Source organism: Phocoena sinus, chromosome 2 (genome assembly GCF_008692025.1).
Source record: "Phocoena sinus isolate mPhoSin1 chromosome 2, mPhoSin1.pri, whole genome shotgun sequence".
NCBI classification, from domain to species: Eukaryota; Metazoa; Chordata; class Mammalia; order Artiodactyla; family Phocoenidae; genus Phocoena; species Phocoena sinus.
In genome coordinates this window covers 438,897-463,229 of record NC_045764.1, presented here as the reverse complement: position 1 = coordinate 463,229, position 24,333 = coordinate 438,897, and the positions used below count along the sequence as shown (strand labels likewise).

Below are 24,333 nucleotides of genomic sequence, written 5' to 3'. Positions count from 1 at the left end.
CCTAAATTCCACCTCTTCAATTTGGGATCATTCCTTGTCTATTCAGGTATTCCACAGATGCAGGGTATATCAAGTTGATTGTGGAGCTTTAATCCGCTGCTTCTGTGGCTGCTGGGAGAGATTTCCCTTTCTCTTCTTTGTTCTCACAGCTCACAGGAGCTCAGCTTTGGATTTGGCCCTGTCTCTGCGTGTAGGTCGCTGGAGAGCGTCTGTTTTTTCGCTCAGACAGGACGGGGTTAAAGGAGCCGCTGATTCGGGGCCTCCGGCTCACTCAGGCCGGGGGTTGGGGGATGGGGGTAGGAGGGGCACTGCGTGCGGGGCGGGCCTGCGGCTGCAGAGGCAGCGTGACGTTGCGGCAGAGGCCGGCGTGATGTTGCACCAGCCTGAGACCCGCCGTGCGTACTCCCGGGGAAGTTGTCCCTGGATCCCGGGAACCTGGCAGTGGCGGGCTGCACAGGCTCCGCGGAAGAGGGGTGTGGAGAGTGACCTGTGCTCGCACACAGGCCCCTTGGTGGCGGCAGCAGCAGCCTTAGCGTCTCCCGCCCGTCTCTGGGGTCCGCGGTTTTAGCCGCGGCTCGCGCCCGTCTCGGGGGCTCGCGCCCTCAGCCGCGGCTCGCGCCCGTCTCTGGGGTTTGCGCTTTCAGCCGCGGCTCGCGCCCGTCTCGGGGGCTCGCGCCCTCAGCCGCGGCTCGCGCCCGTCTCTGGAGTTCCTTTAAGCAGCGCTCTTAAACCCCTCTCCTCGCGCACCAGGAGACAAAGAGGGAAGAAAAAGTCTCTTGCCTCTTCGGCCGGTGCAGGCTTTTCCCCGAACTCCCTCCCGGCTAGTCGTGGTGCACTAACCCCTTCAGGCTACGTTCAAGCCGCCAACCCCAGTCCTCTCCCTGAGCTCCGTCCAAAACCAAAACCCGAGCCTCAGCTCGCAGCCCCGCCCGCCCCGGCTGGGTGAGCAGACAAGGCCTCTCGGGTTGGTGAGTGCCGGTCGGCACCGATCGTCTGTGCAGGAATCTCCCCGCTTTGCCCTCCGCACCCGTCGCTGTGCACTACTCCGCGGTCCCGAAACTCCCCCCTCTGCCTCCCGCAGTCTCCGCCCGCGGAGGGGCTTCCTAGTGTGTGGAAACATTTCCTCCTTCACAGCTCCCTCCCACTGGTGCAGGTGCCGTCCTTATTCTTTTGTCTCTGTTTTTTCTTTTGCCCTACCCAGTTACGTGGGGAGTTTCTTGCCTTTTGGGAGGTCTGAGGTCTTCTGCCAGCCTTCCGTAGGAGTTCTGTAGGAGTTGTTCCACGTGTGGATGTATTTGTGGTGTATCCGTGGGGAGGAAGGCGATCTCCGCGTCTTACTCTTCCGCCATCTTTTTCTTTTCCTTTCTCTAGGTATTTTTTGATTTCCTCTTTGATTTCTTCAGTGATCACTTCGTTATTAAGTAGTGTATTGTTTAGCCTCCATGTGTTTGTAATTTTTACAGATCTTTTCCTGTAATTGATATCTAGTCTCATAGCATTGTGGTCGGAAAAGATACTTGATACAATTTCAGTTTTCTTAAATTTACCAAGGCTTGATTTGTGACCCAAGATATGATCTACCCTGGAGAATGTTCCATGAGCACTTGAGAAAAATGTGTATTCTGTTGTTTTTGGATGGAATGTCCTATAAATATCAATTAAGTCCATCTTGTTTAATGTATCATTTAAAGCTTGTGTTTCCTTATTTATTTTCTTTTTGGATGATCTGTCCGTTGGTGAAAGTGGGGTGTTACAGTCCCCTACTATGAATGTGTTACTGTCGATTTCCCCTTTTATGGCTGTTAGTATTTGCCTTATGTATTGAGGCCCAGCACCACTTATTGAAAGGGCTGTCTTTTCTCCATTGTATGTTCTTGCCTCCTTTGTCATAAATTAGGTGACCATATGTGCGTGGGTTTATCTCTTGGCATTTTATCCCGTACCATTGTTCTATATTTCTGTTTTTGTGCCCGTACGATACTGTCTTGATTACTGTAGCTCTGTGGTATAGTCTGAAGTCAGGGAGCCTGATTTCTCCAACTCTGTTTTTCTTTCTCAAGACTGCTTTGGCTATTCGGGGTCTTTTGTGTTTCCATTCAAATTGTAAAATTTTTTGTTCAGTTCTGTGAAGAATGCCATTTGTAGTTTGACAGGGATTGCGTTGAATCTGTAGGTTGCTTTGGGTAGTATAGTATAGTGATATTCACAGTATTGATTCTTCGAATTGATGAACATGGTATATTTCTCCATCTGTTTATGTCATTTTTGATTTCTTTCATCAGTGGTTTATAGTTTTCTGAGTACAAGTCTTTCACCTCCTTAGGCAGGTTTATTCCAAGGTATTTTATTAGTTCTGTTGTGATGGTAAATGGGATTGGTTCCTTAATTTCTCTTTCTGATTTTTCGTTGTTGGTGTATATGAATGCCAGAGATTTCTGTGCATTAATTTTGTATCCGGCAACCTTACCAAATACATTGATTAGTTCTAGTAGTTTTCTGTTGGCATCTTTAGGATTTTCTGTGTATAGTATCATGTCATCCACAGAAAGTGACAGTTTTACTTCGTCTTTTCCAATTTGTATTCCTTTTTTTTCTTTTTCTTGTCTGATTGCTGTGTTTAGGACTTCCAAAACTATGCAGAATAATAGTGGTGAGAGTGGACATCCTTGTCTTTTTCCTGATCTTAGTGGAAATGCTTTCAGTTTTTCAGCATTGAGTATGATGCTTGCTGTGGATTTGTCATATATGGCCTTTATTATGTTGAGATAGGTTCCCTCTATGCCCACTTTCTGGAGAGTTTTTATCATAAATGGGTGTTGAATTTTGTCAAAAGCTTTTTCTGCATCTATTGAGGTCATCATATGGTTTTTATTGCTTAACTTGTTAATGTGGTATATCACATTGGTTGATTTGCGTTTATTGAAGAATCCTTACATTGCTGGGATAAATCCCCCTTGATCATGGTTTATGATCCTTTCAATGTGTTGTTGGATTCTGTTTGCTAGCATTTTGTTCAGATTTTTGCATTTATGTTCATCAGTTACATTGGTCTATAGTTTTCTTTTTTTTTGTGATATCTTTTCCTGCTTTTGATATCAGGGTGATGGTGGCTTCACAGAATGAATTTGGGAGTGTTTCTCCCTCTGCAATTTTTTGGAAGAGCCTGAGAAGGATCAGTGTTAGCTCTTCTCTAAATGTTTGATAGAATTCGCCTGTGAAGCCATCTGGTCCTGGACTTTTGTTTGTTGGAAGATTTTTAATTATGGTTTCAATTTCATTACTTGCAATAGGTCTGTTCATATTTTCTAATTCTTCCTGGTTCAGTCTTGGAAAATTGTACCTTTCCATGAATTTGTCCGTTTCTTCCAGGTTGTCCATTTTATTGGCATATAGCTGTTTGTAGTAGTCTCTTATTATCCTTTGTATTTCTGTGGTGTCAGTTTCTCCTTTTTGATTTCTAAATGTATTGATTTGCATTCTCTCCTTTTTTTTCTTGATGAGTCTGGCTAAGGGTTTATCAATTTTGTTTATCTTCTCAAAGAACCAGCTTTTAGTTTTATAGATCTTTGCTATTGTTTTCTTCATTTCTATTTCATTTATTTCTGCTGTTTTTTGTTTTTTTTTTTTTTTCGGTACACGGGCCTCTCACTGTTGTGGCCTCTCCCATTGCGGAGCACAGGCTCTGGACGCACAGGCTCCGCAGCCATGGCTCATGGGCCCAGCCACTCCGCAGCATGTGGGATCTTCCCGGACCAGGGCACAAACCCACGTCCCCTGCATCGGCAGGCAGACTCTCAACCACTGCGCCACCAGGGAAGCTGTTCTGCTCTGATTTTTATGATTTCTTTCCTTCTACTGACTTTAGATTTTCTTTGTTCTTCTTTCTCTAGTTGTTTTAATTGTAGGGATATATTGTTTATTTGAGAGTTTTCTTGTTTCTTGAGGTGAAATTGAATTGCTATAAACTTCTCTCATAGAACTGCTTTTGCTGCATCCCATAGGTTTTGGGTCGTCCTGTTTTTGTTGTCATTTGTTTCTAGGTATTTTTAATTTTCTTTTTGATTTCTTGAGTGATCTGTTGGTTATTTAGTAGTGCACTGTTTAGCCTCCATGTATTTGTAGTTTTTACAGGTTTTTTTTTCCTGTAATTGATTTCCAATCTCATAGCATTGTGGTCAGAAAAGATGCTTGATACGATTTCAATTTTCTTAAAATTTCCAAGGCTTGATTTGTGACCCAAGATGTGATCTATCCTGGAGAATGTTCCATGTGCACTTGAGAAGAAAGTGTATTCTGCCACTTTTGGGTGGAATGCTCTATAAATATCAATTAAATCTATCTGGTCTATTGTGTCATTTAAAGCTTGTGTTTCCTTATTCATTTTCTGCTTGGGTGATCTGTCCAGTGTTGTTAAGTGGTGTGTTAAAATCCCCTACTATTATTGTGTAACTGTGGATTTCTCCTTTCATAGTTGTTAGCATTTTCCTTATGTATTGAGGTGCTCCTATGTTGGGTGCATAAACATTTATAATCGTTATATTTTCTTCTTGGATTGATCCCTTGATCATTATGTAGTGTCCCTCCTTATCTCTTAAAACAGTCTTTATTTAAAAGTCTATTTTATCAGATACGAGTATTGCTACTCAGCTTTCTTTTGATTTCCATTTGCATGGAATACTTTTTCCATCCCTTCACCTTCAGTCTGTATGTGTCCCTAGGTCTGAAATAGGTCTCTTGTAGCCAGCATGTATATAGGTCTTGTATTTTTCCATTCAGCCAGTCTGTGTCTTTTGGTTGGAGCATTTAATCCATTTACATTCAAGGTTATTATCCATATGTTTATTCCTATTACCATTTTCTTATTTGTTTTGGGTTTGCTTTTGTGGGTCTTTTTCTTCTCTTGTGTTTCGCACCTAGAGAAGTTTCTCCAGCATTTGTTGTAAAGCTGGTTTGGTGGTGCTGTTAGCTTTTGCTTGTCTAAAAAGCTCCCGATTTCTCTGCCGAATCTGAATAGGTCCTTGCTGGGTAATCTTGGTTGTAGGTTTTTCTCTTTCATTACTTTAAGTATATCCTACCACTCCCTTCTAGCCTGCAGAGTTTCTGCTGAAAAATCAGCTGATAACCTTATGGAGATTCCTTTTTATGTTATTTGTTGTTTGTCCCTTGCTGCTTTTAATATTTCTTCTTTGAATTTAATCTTTGTTAGTTTGATTAATGTGTGTCTTGGTGTGTTTTTCCTAGGGTTTACCCTGTGTGGGACTCTCTGTGCTTCCTCGACTTGGGTGACTAAATCCTTTCCCATACTAGGGAATTTTTTGACTATAATCTCTTCAAATATTTTCTCAGACCCTTTCTTTTTCTCTTCTTCTTCTGGGACCCCTATAATTTGAATGCTGGTGCATTTAGTGTTGTCCCAGAGGTCTCTGAGATTGCCTTCAATTTTTTTCATTCTTTTTATTTTGCTCCTCGGCAGTTATTTCCACCATTTTGTCTTCCAGCTCAGTTATTCGTCTTTCTGCCTCTGTTATTCTGTTATTGTTTCCTTCTAGTGTATTTTTCATTTCAGTTATTATGTTCATCTCTGTATGTTCTTCAGTTCTTCTAGATCTTTGTTAATCATTTCTTGTATTTTCTCAATCTGTGCCTCCATTCTATTTCTAAGATTCTGGATCATCTTTACTATCATTACTCTGAATTCTTTTTCAGGTAGATTTCCTATTTCCTCTTCATTTATTTGGTCCTGTAGGTTTTTACCTTGCTCCATCATCTGTGACATATTATTTGCCATCTCATTTTTTTTGAGTGGGATTGTGTTCCTGTCTTAGTGGTTGTTTGGCCTGAGGCTTCCAACCCTGGAGTCTGTAGGCTGCTGGGTAGAGCTGGGTCTTGGTGCTGGTATGAGGACCTCCATGAGACCTCACTCTGATGAATATTCCCTGGGGTCTGAGGTTCTCTGTTAGTCCAGTGGTTCAGAGCTCCCACTGCAGGAGCTTTGGCCTGACCCCCGCCTGTGAACCAAGATCCTGCAAGCCATGTGGGGTGGCAAAAAAAAAAAAAAAAAAAAAAAGAGAAAATGAAGTAAAAAATAAAATTAGACTAGGAAACCAACAGATATGTTAGAAAGAATATAAAAATTAAAATATAGATGAATCAACACCTGGAAGGTACAACTGTACCACCATAGTAAAAGAGAGGAGGAGGGAAAAGAGAAACCAAAAAAAAAAAAAGAAAGAAAGAAAGAAAAAAAAGAGGGAAAAGGCCTTGGCTGTGGAGGGCAGGGCCTAAGCAAGGATGAGGTTTGGGCAGTGGGTGGGGCCAATGCTCAGGACCCATAGGGCTGGAAAAGGCCTGGGGGCTGTGGGGGGCAGGGCTTAGGCTCAAGAAACAGAAGGGGCCCAGGCATGCCCCCCACGCCTGGTCACAGAGGGCGGGGGACCTCACCTGGGAGCCCAGCTGGCTTCCTGGGCTCGAGTGGGGGGGCAAATGCCCTCCTCTCCTGCTCCTCCCAGACGGTCCCTCCTGCCTGCCTCTCCTGATCTCCCCTGCCTCAGGGGTGCCAATGCAGTCTGGTCTCCACTTCTCCTCCCCCCTCTGTAGCCCACTTCCTACCGGTTCACCTGGGGGTCCCTCCCGTCTCCTTGGGCATCAGGGTCCCCCACCAGCAGCCAGCAGGCACCCTAGTTGTGGGGAGAGGCTAACTCAGTGTTATCCCACACTGCAATCTTGACTTCGCCCCCTCCATTTATTTTATTCTTCAGTTTCTTTCATCAGTGTCTTATAGTTTTCAGTATATAGATCTTTCACTTTGGTTGAAGTTATCCCTGGGTATTTTATTCTTTTTGACACAGTTGTAAATGGGATATTTTTTTAACATCTTTATTGGGGTATAATTGCTTTACAATGGTGTGTTTTTGCTATATAACAACGTGAATCAGTTATACATATGTTCCCATATCTCTTCCCTCTTGCATCTCCCTCCCTCCCACCCTCCCTATCCCACCTCTCCAGGCAGTCACAAAGCACTGAGCTGATATCCTTGTGCTATGCGGATGCTTCCCACTAGCTATCTACTTTACGTTTGGTAGTGTATATATGTCCATGCCTCTTTCTCGCTTTGTCACAGCTCACCCTTCCCCCTCCCCATATCCTCAAGTCCATTCTCCAGTAGGTCTGTGTCTTTATTCCTGTCTTGCTCCTAGGTTCTTCATGACATTTTTTTCTTAAATTCCATATATATGTGTTAGCATACGGTATTTGTCTTTTTCTTTCTGACTTACTTCACTGTGTATGACAGACTCTAGGTCTATCCACCTCATTACAAATAGCTCAATTTCGTTTCTTTTTATGGCTGAGTAATATTCCGTTGTATATATGTGCCACATCTTCTTTATCCATTCATCCCATGATGGGCTCTTAGGTTGTTTCCATCTCGGGGCTATTTTAAATAGAGCTGCAATGAACATTTTGGTACGTGACTCTTTTTGAATTATGGTTTTCTCAGGGTATATGCCCAGTAGTGGGATTGCTGGGTCATATGGTAGTTCTATTGGTAGTTTTTAAGGAACCTCTGTACTGCTCTCCACAGTGGCTGTACCAATTCACATTCCCACCAACAGTGCAAGAGTGTTCCCTTTTCTCCACACCCTGTCCAGCATTTATTGTTTCTAGATTTTTTGATGATGGCCATTCTGACTGGTGTGTGGTGTGAGATGATATCTCATTGTAGTTTTGATTTGCATTTCTCTAATGATTAAAGATGTTGAGCATTCTTTCATGTGTTTGTTGGCAGTCTGTATATCTTCTTTGCAGAAATGTCTATTTAGGTCTTCTGCCCATTTTTGGATTGGGTTGTTTGTTTCCTTGTTATTGAGCTGCATGAGCTGCTTGTAATTTTTGGAGATAAATCCTTTGCCAGTTGCTTCATTTGCAAATATTTTCTCCCATTCTGAGGGTTGTCTTTTGGTCTTGTGTATGGTTTCCTTTGCTGTGCAAAAGCTTTGAAGTTTCCTTAGCTCCCATTTGTTTATTTTTGTTTTTATTTCCGTATCTCTAGGAGGTGGGTCAAAAAGGATCTTGCTGTGATTTATGTCATAGAGTGTTCTGCCTATGTTTTCCTCTAAGAGGTTGATAGTTTCTGGCCTTACATTTAGGTCTTTAATCCATTTTGAGCTTATTTTTGTGTATGGTGTTAGAGAGTGATCTAATCTCAAAGTTTTACATGTACCTGTCTAGTTTTCCCAGCACCACTTATTGAAGAGGCTGTCCTTTCTCCACTGTACATTCCTGCCTCCTTTATCAAAGATAAGGTGACCATATGTGCATGTGTTTATCTCTGGACTTTCTATCCTGTTCCATTGATCTATCTTTCTGCTTTTGTGCCGGTACGATACTGTCTTGATTACTGTAGCTTTGTAGTATAGTCTGAAGTCAGGGAGCCTGATTCCTCCAGCTCCGTTTTTCGTTCTCAAGATTGCTTTGGGTATTCGGGGTCTTTTGTGTTTCCATACAAATTGTGCAATTTTTTGTTCTAGTTCTGTGAAAAATGCCAGTGGTAGTTTGATAGGGATTGCATTGAATCTGTAGATTGCTTTGGGTAGTAGAGTCATTTTCACAATGTTGATTCTTCCCATCCAAGAACATGGTATATCTCTCCATCTATTTGTATCATATTTAATTTCTTTCATCAGTGTCTTATAATTTTCTGCATACAGGTCTTTTGTCTCCTTAGGTAGGTTTATTCCTACGTATTTTATTCTTTTTGTTGAAATGGTAAATGGGAGTGTTTTCTTGATTGCACTTTCAGATTTTTCATCATCAGTGTATAGGAATGCCAGAGATTTCTGTGCATTAAGTTTGTTTCCTGCTACCTTACCAAATTCATTGATTAGCTCTAGTAGTTTTCTGGTAGCATCTTTAGGATTCTCTATGTATAGTATCGTGTCATCTGCAAATAGTGACAACTTTACTTCTTCTTTTGCGATTTGGATTCCTTTAATTTCCTTTTCTTCTCTGATTGCTGTGGCTGAAACTTCCAAAACTATGTTGAATAAGAGTGATGAGAGTGGGCAACCTTGTCTTGTTCCTGATCTTAGTGGAAATGCTTTCAGTTTTGCACCATTGAGGACGATGTCGGCTGTGGGCTTGTCATATATGGCCTTTATTATGTTGAGGAAAGTTCCCTCTATGCCTACTTTCTGCAGGGTTTTTATCAAAAATAGGTGTTAAATTTTGTCAAAAGCTTTCTCTGCATCTATTGAGATGATCATATCGTTTTTCTCCTTCAATTTGTTAATATGGTTTATCACATTCATAGATTTGCGTATATTGAAGAATCCTTGCATTCCTGGAATAAACCCCACTTCATCATGGTGTATGATCCTTTTAATGTGCTGTTGGATTCTGTTTGCTAGTTATTTTGTTGAGGATTTTTGCATCTATGTTCATCAGTGACATTGGCCTGTAGTTTTCTTTCTTTGTGACATCCTTGTCTGGTTTTGGTATCAAGGTGATCGTGGCCTCGTAGAATGAGTTTGGGAGTGTTCCTCCCTCTGCTATATTTCGGAAGAATTTGAGAAGGATAGGTGTTAGCTCTTCTCTAAATGTTTGATAGAATTCGCCTGTGAAGCCATCTGGTCCTGGGCTTTTGTTTGTTGGAAGATTTTTAATCACAGTTTCAATTTCAGTGCTTGTGATGGGTCTGTTCATATTTTCTGTTTCTTCCTGATTCAGTCTTGGCAGGTTGTGCATTTCTAAGAATTTGTCCATTTCTTCCAGGTTGTCCATTTCATTGGCATAGAGTTGCTTGTAGTAATCTCTCATGATCTTTTGTATTTCTGCAGTGTCAGTTGTTACTTCTCCTTTTTCATTTCTAATTCTATTGATTTGAGTCTTTTCCCTTTTTTTCTTTATGAGTCTGGCTAATGGTTTATCTATTTTGTTTATCTTCTCAAAGAACCAGCTTCTAGTTTTATTGATCTTTGCTATTGTTTCCTTCGTTTCTTTTTCATTTATTTCTGATCTGATTCCTATGATTTCTTTCCTTCTGCTAACTTTGGGGGGGTTTTTGTTCTTCTTTCTCCAATTGCTTAAGGTGCAAGGTTAGGTTGTTTATTCGAGATGTTTCCTGTTTCTTAAGGTAGGATTGTATTGCTATAAACTTCCCTCTTAGAACTGCTTTTGCTGCATCCCATAGGTTTTGAGTCATCGTGTCTCTATTGTCATGTTTCTAGGTATTTTTTGATTTCCTCTTTGATTTCTTCAGTGATCACTTCGTTATTAAGTAGTGTATTGTTTGGCCTCCATGTGTTTGTAATTTTTACAGATCTTTTCCTGTAATTGATATCTAGTCTCATAGCATTGTGGTCGGAAAAGATACTTGATACAATTTCAGTTTTCTTAAGTTTACCAAGGCTTGATTTGTGACCCAAGATATGATCTACCCTGGAGAATGTTCCATGAGCACTTGAGAAAAATGTGTATTCTGTTGTTTTTGGATGGAATGTCCTATAAATATCAATTAAGTCCATCTTGTTTAATGTATCATTTAAAGCTTGTGTTTCCTTATTTATTTTCTTTTTGGATGATCTGTCCGTTGGTGAAAGTGGGGTGTTACAGTCCCCTACTATGAATGTGTTACTGTCGATTTCCCCTTTTATGGCTGTTAGTATTTGCCTTATGTATTGAGGTGCTCCTTTGTTGGGTGCATAAATATTTACAATTGTTATATCTTCTTCTCGGATCGATCCCTTGATCATTATGTAGTGTCCTTCTTTGTCTCTTCTACTAGTCTTTATTTTAAAGTCTGTTGTGTCTGAGAATTGCTACTCCAGCTCTCTATTGGTTTCCATTTTCATGGAATATCTTTTTCCATCCCCTTACTTTCAGTCTGTATGTGTCTCTAGGTCTGAAGTGGGTCTCTTGTAGACAGCATATATATGGGTCTTGTTTTTGTATCCATTTAGCCAATCTGTGTCTTTTCGAGGGAGCATTTATTCTATTTACATTTAAGGTAATTATCGATACGTGTGTTCCTATTCCCATTTTCTAACCTGTATTGGGTTCGTTTTTGTAGGTGTTTTCCTTCTCTTGTGTTTCTTGCCTAGAGAAGTTCCTTTAGCATTTGTTGTAAAGCTGGTTTGGTGGTGCTGAACTCGCTCAGCTTTTGCTTGTCTGTAAAGGTTTTAATTTCTCCATCAAGTCTGAATGAGATCCTTGTTGGGTAGAGTAATCTTGGTTGCAGGTTTTTCTCCTTCATCACTTTCAGTATGTCCTGCCAGTCCCTTCTGGCTTGCAGAGTTTCTGCTGAGAGATCAGCTGTTAACCTTATGGGGATTCCCTTATGTGTTATTTGTTGTTTTTCCCTTGCTGCTTTTAATCTGCTCTCTTTGTATTTAAATTTTGACAGTTTGATTAATATGTGTCTTGGCGTATTTCTCCTTGGATTTATCTTGTATGGCACATCCTGTATGTGCTTCCTGCATTTCATTAACTATTTCCTTTCCCATATTAGGGAAGTTTTCAACTATAATCTCTTCAAATATTTTCTCAGTCCCTTTCTTTTTCTCTTCTTCTTCTGGAACCCCTATAATTCGAATGTTGGTGCGTTTAATGTTGTCCCAGAGGTTTGTGAGACTCTCCTCAGTTCTTTTCATTCTCTTTTCTTTATTCTGCTCTGCAGTAGTTATTTCCACTATTTTATCTTCCAGGTCACTAATCCGTTCTTCTGCCTCAGTTATTCTGTGATTGATCCCTTCTAGAGAATTTTCAATTTCATTTATTGTGTTGTTCATCGTTGGTTGTTTCATGTTTATTTCTTCTAGGTCCTTGTTAAATGTTTCTTGCATTTTGTCTATTCTATTTCCAAGATTTTGGATCATCTTTACTATCATTATTCTGAATTCTTTTTCAGGTAGATTTCCTATTTCCTCTTCATTTGTTAGGTCGGGTGGGTTTCTATCTTGTTCCTTCATCTGCTGTGTGATTTTCTGTTTTCTCATTTTGCTTATCTTACTGTGTTTGAGGTCTCCTTTTTGCAGGCTGCAGGTTTGTAGTTCCCGTTGTTTTTGGTGTCTGTCCCCAGTGGCTAAGGTTGGTTCAGTGGGTTGTGTAGGCTTCCTGGTGGAGGGGACTAGTGCCTGTGTTCTGGTGGTTGAGGCTGGATCTTGTCTTTCTGGTGGGCAGGTCCACGTTTGGTGGTGTGTTTTGGGGTGTCTGTGGGCTTATTATGATTTTAGGCAGCCTCTCTCCTAATGGGTGGGGTTGTGTTCCTGTCTTGCTAGTTGTTTGGCATAGGGTGTCCAGCACTGTAGCTTGCTGGTCGTTGAGTGAAGCTGGATGTTGGTGTTGAGATGGAGATCTCTGGGAGATTTTTGCCATTTGATATTATGTGGAGATGGGAGGTCTCTTGTTGACCAGAGTCCTGAAGTTGGCTCTCCCACCTCAGAGACACAGAACTGACTCCTGGCTGCAGCACCAACAGCCTTTCATCCACACGGCTCAGAATAAAAGGGAGAAAAGGTAGAGAGAAAGAATTAGTAGAAGTAGGAAGAAAGAAAGGAAGAAAGGGATGGAGGGAGGAAGGAAGGAAGGAAGAAAGAAGGAATGAATGAAAGGAAGGAGGGAGGAAGGAAGGAGGGAAGGAAGGGAAAAAGATAAAGTAAAATAAAGTGAGAGATAATAAAGTTATTAAATTAAAAAATAATTATTCAGAAAAAAATTGAAAAACAGACAGAAGCTTAGGACAAATGGTGGAAGCAAAGCTCTGCAGACAAAATCTCATAGAGAAGCGTACACATACACACTCACAAAAAGGAAAAGGGGAAAGAAGTAATAAATCTTGCTCTCAAAGTCCACCTCCTCAATTTGGGATGATTTGTTGTCTAAAGGAGGGAAGGAAGAAAATAAAGAAAGTAGATAAAGTAAAATAAAATAAAGTTATTAAAATTAATTATTAAAAAAAATGGACAGATAGAACCTTAGGACAAATGGTGGAAGCAAAGCTCTACAGACAAAATCTCACACAGAAGCATACACATACACACTCACAAAAAGAGGAAAAGGGGAAAAAATCATAAATCTTGCTCTCAAAGTCCACCTCCTCAGTTTGGGATGATTGGTTGTCTATTCAGGTATTCCACAGATGCAGGTACATCAAGTTGATGGTGGAGCTTTAATCCGCTGCTTCTGAGGCTACTGGGAGAGATTCCCCTTTCTCTTCTTTGTTCTCACAGCTCCCGGGGTTCAGCTTTGGATTTGGCCCTGCCTCTGCGTGTAGGTCGCCGGAGGGCGTGTTTTTCGCTCAGACAGGACGGGGTTAAAGGAGCCGCTGATTCGGGGGCTCTGGCTCACTCAGGCCGGGGGGGAGGGAGGGGCCCGGAGTGCGGGACGAGCCTGCGGTGGCAGAGGCCGGTGTGACGTTGCACCAGCCTGAGGTGCGCCGTGCGTTCTCCCGGGGAAGTTGTCCCTGGATCCCGGGACGCTGGCAGTGGCGGGCTGTGCAGGCTCCCCGGAAGGGAGGTGTGGATAGTGACCTGTGCTCACACACAGGCTTCTTGGTGGCGGCAGCAGCAGCCTTAGCATCTCTTGCCCGTCTCTGGGGTCCGCGCTGAGCCGCGGCTCGCGCCCATCTCTGGAGCTCCCTTAAGCAGCGCTCTTAATCCCTTCTCCTCGCGCACCAGGAAACAAAGAGGGAAGAAAAAGTCTCTTGCCTCTTCGGCAGGTCCAGACTTTTTCCCGGACTCCCTCCCGGCTAGCCGTGGCGCAGTAACCCCCTGCAGGCTGTGTTCACGCCGCCAACCCCAGTCCTCTCCCTGCGCTCCGACCGAAGCCCGAGCCTCAGCTCCCAGCCCCGCCCGCCCTGGCGGGTGAGCAGACAAGCCTCTCGGGCTGGTGAGTGCCTGTCCGCACCGGTCCTCTGTGCGGGAATCTCTCTGCTTTGCCCCCGCACCCCTGTGGCCGCGCTCTCCTCCGTGGCTCTGAAGCTCCCCCCTCTGCCACGTGCAGTGTCCGCCCGCTTCCTAGTGTGTGGAAACCTTTCCTCCTTCACAGCTCCCTCCCACTGGTGCAGGTCCCGTCCCTATTCTTTTGTCTCTGTTTTTTCTTTTTTCTTTTGCCCTACCCAGGTACGTGGGGAGGAGTTTCTTGCGTTTTGGGAGGTCTGAGGTCTTCTGCCAGCGTTCAGTAGGTGTTCTGTAGGAGTTGTTCCACGTGTAGGTGTATTTCTGGTGTATCTGTGGGGAGGAAGATGATCTCCACGTCTTACTCTTCCGCCATCTTCCCCTGGACCCGGTATGTTTTCTTGTTATTAATTAGTACCATTTCTTTTCAGCTTAAGGAAGTCCCTTTAACATTTCTGAGCTAGCTCCTCATTCTCCCAGCAGATCACTTAAGTTGTCTTTTCTATTCTCTGCCTTTTCTTCTTAAAAGAAGGAAAGATTCTCCTAAGTTACCAGTCTGAGTGATTTAGTTTTCTCTAGGCTATACCTTCAAAGTCAGCCCCAGATCTTTTTTGCATATCAAAAACTTGGCCTAATTATTACGTTCAGGCAAGAGAGAATAGTGACTCAGACCAGTGCTGTGGAGGGAGTCAAAAGAGGTCCAAGTCTGGGCGCATTTTGAAGATGGAGCCAACAGATTTGTTCATGTCTTGGATGAGGGCCATGAGAAACGAGGAAGCTGAGGACACTGCAATGTCTTTGGCCCAAGCAAGTGGAGAGATGAGTTGACATGAATCGAGATGGGGAGGCTGTGAGAAAACGGGTTTCAGATGGGAGAATCAGGAGTTCAGCTTTGTCCATGTAAAATTTAATGTGTATTTTTATATCCAAGTTGAGATGTCAGCTAGGCAGTCAAATGGTCAGGGTTCAGGTCAGAGCTGGAGAGTTAAATTTTATCATTCTACTCCTTGATATAATATACATCATATGTACAACTTATATTCATCATATATATGTATACACACACACACACTTGACTTTGAACAGCATGGGTTTGAACTGTGTGCGTCCACTTCTTTGCAGGTTTTTTTCAATAGTTGGTTAAATCCATGGATGTGGAACTACAGTTACAGGGGACCAACTATTGGACTTGAGCACCTGTGGATTTTGGTATCCGTGGCAGGTCCTGGAACCAATACCCTATGGATACTGAAGGATGACTGCATATATGTATTTATATTTACATACACACATATAACTTGTCTCCAAAATAACTTACCTCTAAATATTCTCTCACAAAAGTGATTTAACAATAGGACACAGACAGCCACATGGACTTTCAGTCTCTTCCCAAAGGGAGAAGACACAAGTTAAATGTAGGCACTGTATCCAGAATTGATAACAAGAGGGCATTTTTCTTAGAGTCTGGAGGAAACCTATGGACTATTCCAAGTAAGATAGCAAATTAACAAATTAAACTCCTGAGTTTAATTTTTCTTCCTTCTGAAATCTACTAAAACATTACATTCAAGAAACTTAAAAAAAAACAACAAACCAACAGGGACAAGGAAAATTGGAGAAATGCAGAGGAGAATGTAATAAATTTGTATATGCTGAAATTCAATGGGAGAGTAGCAACTGCCCAGCAGATCTGAGGAATCAGAATGCAAAGTCAAAAGTGGGGAAAACTGAGACCAAATCCAATTTGCAATGTGGAAGCCTCAAAATAGCAGGAACTAGTAGTACTAAGTACCTCTGGAACTGTTTGGTAGGGTTGAGGGTGCAGGCTCCAATAAGGAAGACTGGGTGAAAGCTAGAGCCCCTTGTCCAACTCCACCCCAGAGTCACTGCTGTCCGCAGCCCAGCATCTGTCCACAGAGGGTAAAACAGTGTCTCTGGGCTGGAGGACAGCAGCCACTGTGAGGTGTAGCTACTCTACCCAAGACGGAGATTAAGCTCCATTGAATGGAGCTCTCTGTCCTACTCACTCACAAATCTCTCGAAGCCAATCCTTTACTCTGCTGGCTAGAGTCTGAAAAGCTCTTTCTTGCAAAATTTGACCAGCTCAACACAAAAGCTATCAAGACACTGACCTGGGGAGAACTTCAGCCAGCCTTCCCAGGGCCTCTGCTGGCCTGTGGGAAACTGTTGTGTGGATTGGAAAACGTTCTTTTCTCTGGGTAGATGAAGCTTTGCTAATGTCAGACTTGAAAAGCAGATCACAATTTTGTGGGAGGAAAAAGGCATCCCTTCTTTCAGGAAGACGCATAGCCTCTGACCAGGGTTCATGAACTGGTAAGTAAGTGAGGGCTGCATTTGAGCCCCCTTCAATCTGGTGTCTTCATAGAGAGCACCACTGTAAGTTGCCCTGAGACCACCCCGATCACCCTGTAGTAAAGCACAAAGTCAGCAAGCCCCACCTACCTACATACTCAAAATCTCCAATCATCCAATGAGTTACTGCATCTAAAGGATGTCTTGAACCTGTAAGATAGAATCTGAAACAAACTGAAACAAGTCAATCCTTGGAAGAAACAAAGTGTAGCACAGAGAAGAAAAAAATCATCCTCAGGTAATATAAAAGGTATCACATCCATGAAACCAGAATAGGACTCTCTAAAAAAAAAACAAAAACAAGCATCATTCAGGAAGCACAAATCCAATAGAATAATTGGAAAATAAAGGTAAAGAAACCTCCCAGAAAGTGGAGCAAAAGGATAAAGAAATGAAAATAGGAAAGATTAAGAAAAAGAGAACACCATGCAAAAGACATAACTTTGGAAGATTGGCTTCAGAAGGAGATAATTGAGAAAACGGAGAGGAGGAAATGGAATGAAATAATTGGAGAATTTCCCAGAACTGAAGTGTATGAACCACTAGATTGAAAGGGCCTATCAGGTGCCTGTATACAGTGGGTAAAACAGGCCTACGATGAGATGCAGCATTGTAAAATTTCAGGACGTTAAGTACACACACACACAATTTTGTAATCTTCAAAAGAGAAAGAAGGAGAGAGACAGAGATCACAAAGCAAACATCAAGAATCACTTTGGACTTCTCAACAGTAACACCAGAAGCAAGAAGAACATGGAGCATTGCCTTCAAAACTCTTCCAACTCCTCAAAAATTACTTCCAACCTAGAATTCTATACCAAAGCAAACTGTTAAATTGTGTATGAAAGAAGTCATCTAAGTCTTAAGAGATTGACCTCCTTTGCACATTTTTCAGGAAGCTACTGGAGGATATGATTACCCTTTTAATATCTTTCAAATGTCTTCTAAACCTTCAAATAGAATATTGACAAGCCCAGCTCATATTCTAATTCATACTTGGTCTTGTTTGAACACATACTGGTGAAGTTCCTGACTGCTCTATTTCAAAGTCATTTTACCCCACAAAAGTGTTCTTTGAGCTCCTAAGAACCAGAGGAAAGCCATAGTGAAACTCAAAGCAAAAATACAGAGCCGTCTCTTCCTTCTTCTGCAGCACCCGGCCTATATTAAGGACTGTGAGCCCTATCTCTCGGGTCTCCCTGATTTCTCCAGAAAGGACTCTTGGAAACTATCACAGAAACAGAACTTGACAGGGACTCAGAGACTCTATCCCACTGACCTATTCCTGAGAAACCCTGCCCTCTCTTCTACAGAGGTGCTCAAGCACATGACCCAGCCTCCACTGCCCAGCAGCGGCCTAACCTCTTCTTGAGAGGGTCAGTTGTTCCAGCCAATTGTAGACACTTTTCATCACTGTCACTAGTGTTGGGATGAGTGTACAGCTCCTGAAGTATGTTTTCTACTAGAGTACTAAGGGCTAACAACTGGAGAGCAGTTACTGTGAGCCAGGCCTTGGTCCAAGAACCTTAAAAATACAACTTACAGATAACAATAAACTCGGGGTCCTCACAAGTGGCCTCCCATGCCCATGCCGCATGGCCTTATCCTAGATTGCACCTTCTCCTAGCTCATCCCCGCCTTCCGCTGAGAGCAGTCGCAGGCTGGGCACTTTTCCCCTTTACAAGACGTGATAAGAAAAAGATGAGATTAATAGTAATAATTTAAAATACTAAATTATCAGTTTATTTCCCTTCTCTACCATCTTCTCCACCTTCCTTCACTTAGACTGAGTTACCCTTAACATTTGCCAACCCAATAGGAAGAAAAATACTTGAGTGAAAATGCATTTGAGTTCTGGCCAGCCTTGCAACTGAGTTTATAGGATAGTCCTTTTGCAGGAAGGAGCTAGAGAAGTTTTATTATTCTAATAACACAAGAGGTGTGGGTGAGCTCTGTCTTTTTATAATATAAATTAATAAGTTATATAGTTTAGCCTTACATTTCCGTGAATATTTAAAATTCTTCCAACTTCTCCTATTTCCCGTTGCAAATATATTCCAGATCCAAGGCATTTATCCCATTTTACTTATCTACTATATGCCTTTGTTCATCCGTGGGGGCCTGATGTCCTTCTGGACTAGAGACTGACTCAGGAGGGACTCTCACCTGAACAGAACTCATCATGTCTTAGAATGAACACAGACGTGTTAGTGCAACCTCCTTGCCGTATGTTTTTGTTCACTTAACAGGACACCACAAACCTCTTGTTAACATTAATTTCCAACATAATTAGATTAAAATCGCATATTTGGATCAGTCCAGTTGGAACTCTAGCAGAGAAAGTGAGCTGACAGCAAGTTTGATTTGAATCTCTCTACTCAACAACAAACAACCTCCAATTCACGACAACAACAAACAATAGTAATAAAAAGGATCCCCCTTTATGAGCATGTAGTATAAGCACTTTACATTCATCATCTCATTGAATCCCCACGTCTATCCCATCAAAATGGCATTACTGCAAATCCTGATTTTACTGATAAGAAAACTGAGACTCAAAGATGGGGGAGTAGAAGGACGTGCGCTCACTTCCTCTTGTGAGAGCACTGTGGCATCACAACTAGCTGCTGAACAACCATCGACAGGAAGACGCTGGGACTCACCAAAAAGATGCCCCACATCCAAAGACAAAGGAGAAGCCACAACGAGACGGCAGGAGGGGCGCAACCACAGTAAAATCAAATCCCATAACTGCTGGGTGGGTGACTCACAAACTGGAGAACACTTATACCACAGAAGTCCACCCACTGGAGTGAAGGTTCTGAGTCCCACGTCAGGCTTCCCAACCTGGGGGGTCCAGCAATAGGAGGAGGAATTCCTAGAGAGTCAGACTTTGAAGGCTAGCGGGATTTAATTGCAGGACTTCGGCAGGACTGGGGGAAACAGAGACTCCATTCTTGGAGGGCACACACAAAGTAGAGTGTGCATCGGGACCCAGCGGAAGGAGCAGTGACCCCATAGGAGACTGAACCAGACCTACCTGCTAGTGTCGGAGTGTCTCCCGCAGAGGCGGGGGGTGGCTGTGGCTCACTGTGAGGACAAGGACACTGGCAGCAGAAGTTCTGGGAAGTACTCCTTGGCGTGAGCCCTCCCAGAGTCCGCCATTAGCCCCACCAAAGAGCCCGGGTAGGCTCCAGTGTTGGGTCACCTCAAGCCAAACAATCAACAGGGAGGGAACCCAGCCCCACCCATCAGCAGACAACAGGATTAAAGTTTTACTGAGCTCTGCCCACCAGAGCAACACCCACCTGTACCCACCACCAGTCCCTCCCATCAAGAAACTTGCACAAGCCTCTTAAATAGCCTCATCCACCAGAAGGCAGACAGCAGAAGCGAGAAGAACTACAGTCCTGCAGCCTGTGGAACAGAAACCACATTCACAGAAAGATAGACAACATGAAAAGGCAGAGAGCTATGCACCAGATGAAGGAACAAGATAAAGCACAAGAAAAACAACGAAATGAAGTGGAGATAGGCAACCTTCCAGAAAAAGATTTCAGAATAATGATAGTGAGGTGATCCAGGACCTCAGAAAAAGAATGGAGGAAAAGATCGAGAAGATGCAGGAAATGTTTAACAAAGACACAGAAGAATTAAAGAACAAACAAACAGAGATGAACACCAAGTAACTGAAATGAAAACTACACTAGAAGGAATCAATAGCAGAATAACTGAGGTAGGAGAACGGATAAGTGACCTGGAAGACAGAATGGTGGAATTCACTGCTGCAGAACAGAATAAAGAAAAAAGAATGAAAAGAAATGAAGACACCCTAAGAGACCTCTGGGACAACAATAATTGCAGCAACATTTGCATTATAGGGATCCCAGAAGGAGAAGAGACAGAGAAAGGACCTGAGAAAATATTTGAAGAGATTATAGTCAAAAACTTCCCTAACATGGGAAAGGAAATAGCCACCCAAGTGCAGGAAGCACAGACAGTCCCATACAGGATAAACCCAGGAGAAACATGCTGAGACACATAGTAATCAAGTTGGCAAAAATTAAAGACACAGAAAAATTATTGAAAGCAGCAAGGGAAAAATGACAAATAACATATAAGAGAACTCCCATAAGATGTACAGCTGATTTCTTAGCAGAAACTCTACAGGCCAGAAGGGAGTGACATGACATATTTAAAGTGATGAAAGGGAAGAACCTACAACCAAGACTACTCTACCCAACAAGGATCTCATTCAGATTCGATGGAGAAATCAAAAGCTTCACAGACAAGCAAAAGCTAAGAGAATTCAGCACCACCAAACCAGCTCTACAACAAATGCTAAAGGAACTTCTCTAAGTGGTAAACACAAGAGAATTAAAGGACCTACAGTAACAAACCCAAAACAATTAAGAAAATGGTAATAGGAACATACACATCGATAATTACCTTAAACGTGAATGGATTAAATGCTCCAACCAAAAGACAAAGGCTCACTGAATGGATACAAAAACAAGACCCATATATATGCTGTACACAAGAGACCCACTTCAGACCTAGGGACACATACAAACTGAAAGTGAGGGGATGAAAAAGATATTTCATGCAAATGGAAATCAAAAGAAAGCTGGAGTAGCAATACTCATATCAGATAAAATAGACTTTAAAATAAAGAATGTTACAAGAGACAAGGAAGGACACTACATAATGATCAAGGGATCAATCCAAGAAGATACAACAATTATATATGCACCCAACATAGGATCACCTCAATACATAAGGCAACTGCTAACAGTTATAAAAGAGGAAATCGACACTAACACAATAATAGTGGGGGACTTTAACACCTCACTTACACCAATGGACAGATCATCCAAACAGAAAATTAATAAGGAAACACAAGCTTTAAATGACACAATAGACCAGATAGATTTAATTGATATTTATAGGACATTCCATCCAAAAACAGCAGATTACACTTTCTTCTCAAGTGCACACGGAACATTCTCCAGGATAGATCACATCTTGGGTCACAAATCAAGCCTCAGTAAATTTAAGAATATTGAAATCGGGCTTCCCTGGTGGCGCAGTGGTTGAGAGTCCGCCTGCCGGTGCAGGGGACGCGGGTTCGTGCCCCGGTCTGGGAAGATCCCACATGCCGCGGAGCGGCTGGGCCCGTGAGCCATGGCCGCTGAACCTGCGCGTCCGGAGCCTGTCCTCCGCAACGGGAGAGGCCACAACGGTGAGAGGCCCGCGTAACGCATAAAAAAAAAAAAAAAAAAAAAAAGAATATTGAAATCATATCAAGCATTGTTTCTGACCACAGTGCTATGAGATTAGAAATGAATTACAGAGAAAAAAACGTAAAAAACACAAACACATGGAGGCTAAACAATATGTTACTGAATAACCAAGAGATCAGTGAAGAAATCAAAGAGGAAATCAAAAAATACCTAGAGACAAATGACAATGAAAACACGACGATCCAAAACCTATGGGATGCAGCAAAAGCAGTTCTAAGAGGGAAGTTTATAGCAATACAATCCTACCTCAAGAAACAACAAACATCTCAATTAAACAATCTAACCTTCCACCTAAAAGAACTAGAGAAAGAAGAACAAACAAAACCCAAAGTTAGTAGAAGGAAAGAAATCATGAGATCAGAGCAGGAATAAATGAAATAGAAGCAAAGAAAACAATAGCAAAGATCAATAAAACTAAAAGTTGTTTCTTTGAGAACATAAACAAAATTGATAAACCATTAGCCAGACTCATCAAGAAAAAGAGGGAGAGGACTCAAATCAATAAAATTAGAAATGAAAAAGGGGAAGTTACAACAGACACTGCAGAAATACAAAGCATCCTAAGAGACTACTACAAGCAACTCTACATCAGTAAAATGGACAACCTGGAAGAAATGGACAAATTCTTAGACAGGTATCACCTTCCAAGACTGAACCAGGAAGAAATAGAAAATATGAACAGACCAATCACAAGTAATGAAATTGAAACTGTGATTAAAAATCTTCCAACAAACAAAAGTACAGGACCACATGGCTTCACAGGTGCATTCTATCAAACATTTGGAGAAGAGCTAACACCCATCCTTCTCAAACTCTTCCAAAAAATGGCAGAGGAAGGAACAATACCAAACTCATTCTATGAGGCCACCATCACCCTGATACCAAAACCAGACAAAGATACTACAAAAAAAGAAATTTACAGACCAATATCACTCATGAATATACATGCAAAAACCCTCAACAAAATACTCGCAAACAGAATCCAACAACACATTAAAAGGATCATACACCATGATCAAGTGGGATTTATCCCAGGGATGCAAGGATTCTTTGATATATGCAAATCAATCAATGTGATACACCATATTAACAAACTGAAGAAGAAAAATCATAAGATCATCTCAATAGATGCAGAAAAAGCTTTTGACAAAATCCAACACCCATTTATGATAAAAAAATTCTCCAGAAAGCTGGCATAGAGGGAACCTACCTCAACATAATAAAGGCCACAGCATTCTCAATGGTGAAAAACTGAAAGCATTTCCTCTAAGGTCAGGAGCAAGACAAGGATGTCCACTCTCACCACTATTATTCAAAATAGTTTTGGAAGTCCTAGCCACAGCAGTCAGAGAAGGAAAAGAAATAAAAAGGAATCCAAATTGGAAGAGAGAAAGTAAAACTGTCACTGTTTGAAGATGACACGATACTATACATAGAGAATCCTAAAGATGCCATCAGAAAACTACTAGGGCTAAGCAATGAATTTGGTAAAGTTGCAGGATACAAAGTTAATGCACAGAAATCTCTTGCGTTCCTATACACTAATGATGAAAAATCTGAAAGAGAAATTAAGGAAACACTCCCATTTACCAATGCAACAAAAAGAATAAAATACCTAGGAATAAACCTACCTAAGGAGGTAAAAGCCCTGTACTCAGAAACCTATAAGACACTGATAAAGAAATTAAAGATGAAACAAACAGATGGAGAGATATGCCATGTTCTTGGATTGGAAGAATTAGTATTGTGAAAATGACTACTACCCAAAGAAATATACAGATTCAATGCAATCCCTATCAAATTACCAATGGCATTTTTTTTTACAGAACTAGAACAAAAAATCTTAAAATTCTTATGGAGACACAAAAGACCCCAAATAGCCAAAGCAATCTTGAGGGAAAAAAACAGAGCTGGAGATATTAGGTACTCAGACTTCAGACTATACTACAAAGCTACAGCAATCAAGACAATAGGGTACTGGCACAAAAACAGAAATATAGATCAATGGAACAGGATAGAAAGCCCAGAGGTAAACCCATGCACCTGTGGTCAACTAATCTATGACAAATGAGGCAAGGATATACAATGGAGAAAAGACAGTCTCCTCAATAAGTGGTGCTGGGAGAACTGGACAGCTTCATGTAAAAGAATGAAATTAGAACACTCCCTAACACCATACAGAAAAATAAACTCAAAATGGATTAGAGACCTAAATGTAAGACTGGACACTATAAAACTCTTAGAGGAAAACATAGGCAGAACACTCTTTGACATAAATCACAGCAAGATCTTTTTTGATCCACCTCCTAGAGTAATGAAAATAAAAACAAAAATAAACAAATGGGATGTAATGAAACTTAAAAGTTTTTGCACAGCAAAGAAAACTACAAACAAGACGAAAAGACAATCCTCAGAATGGAAGAAAATATTTGCAAACAAATCAATGGACAAAGGATTAATCTCCAAAACATATAAACAGCTCATGCAGCTCAATATTAAAAAAACAAACCACCCAATCCAAAAATGGGCAGAAGATCTAAATAAACATTTCTTCAAAGAAGACATACAGATGGCCAATAGGCACATGAAAAGCTGCTCAACATCACTAATCATTAGAGAAATGCAAATCAAAACTACAATGAGGTACCACCTCACACCAGTTAGAATGGGCATCATCAGAAAATCTACAAACAACAAATGCTGGAGAGGGTGTGGAGAAAAGGGAACCCTCTTGCACTGTTGGTGGGAATGTAAACTGATAC

The 24,333-nt window shown here is 41.7% G+C and overlaps 1 protein-coding gene across 10 annotated transcripts in view; it reads left to right on the top strand.

Moving 5' to 3' along the window:
- Positions 1 to 24,333, top strand: part of ARMC4 (armadillo repeat containing 4) — a 207,887-nt gene that overhangs the window by 167,493 nt on the left and 16,061 nt on the right. Inside the window, exon 22 of one of the 10 annotated variants that reach the window (XM_032621224.1) lies at positions 15,018 to 17,045. The exons of the other annotated variants lie outside the window; for them this stretch is intronic. Coding sequence (XP_032477115.1) covers positions 15,018 to 15,239 — 222 coding nt within the window. The 3' untranslated portion in view covers positions 15,240 to 17,045. Of the gene's footprint in view, positions 1 to 15,017; positions 17,046 to 24,333 lie in introns of those variants that run through there. 10 annotated transcript variants of the gene reach the window in all.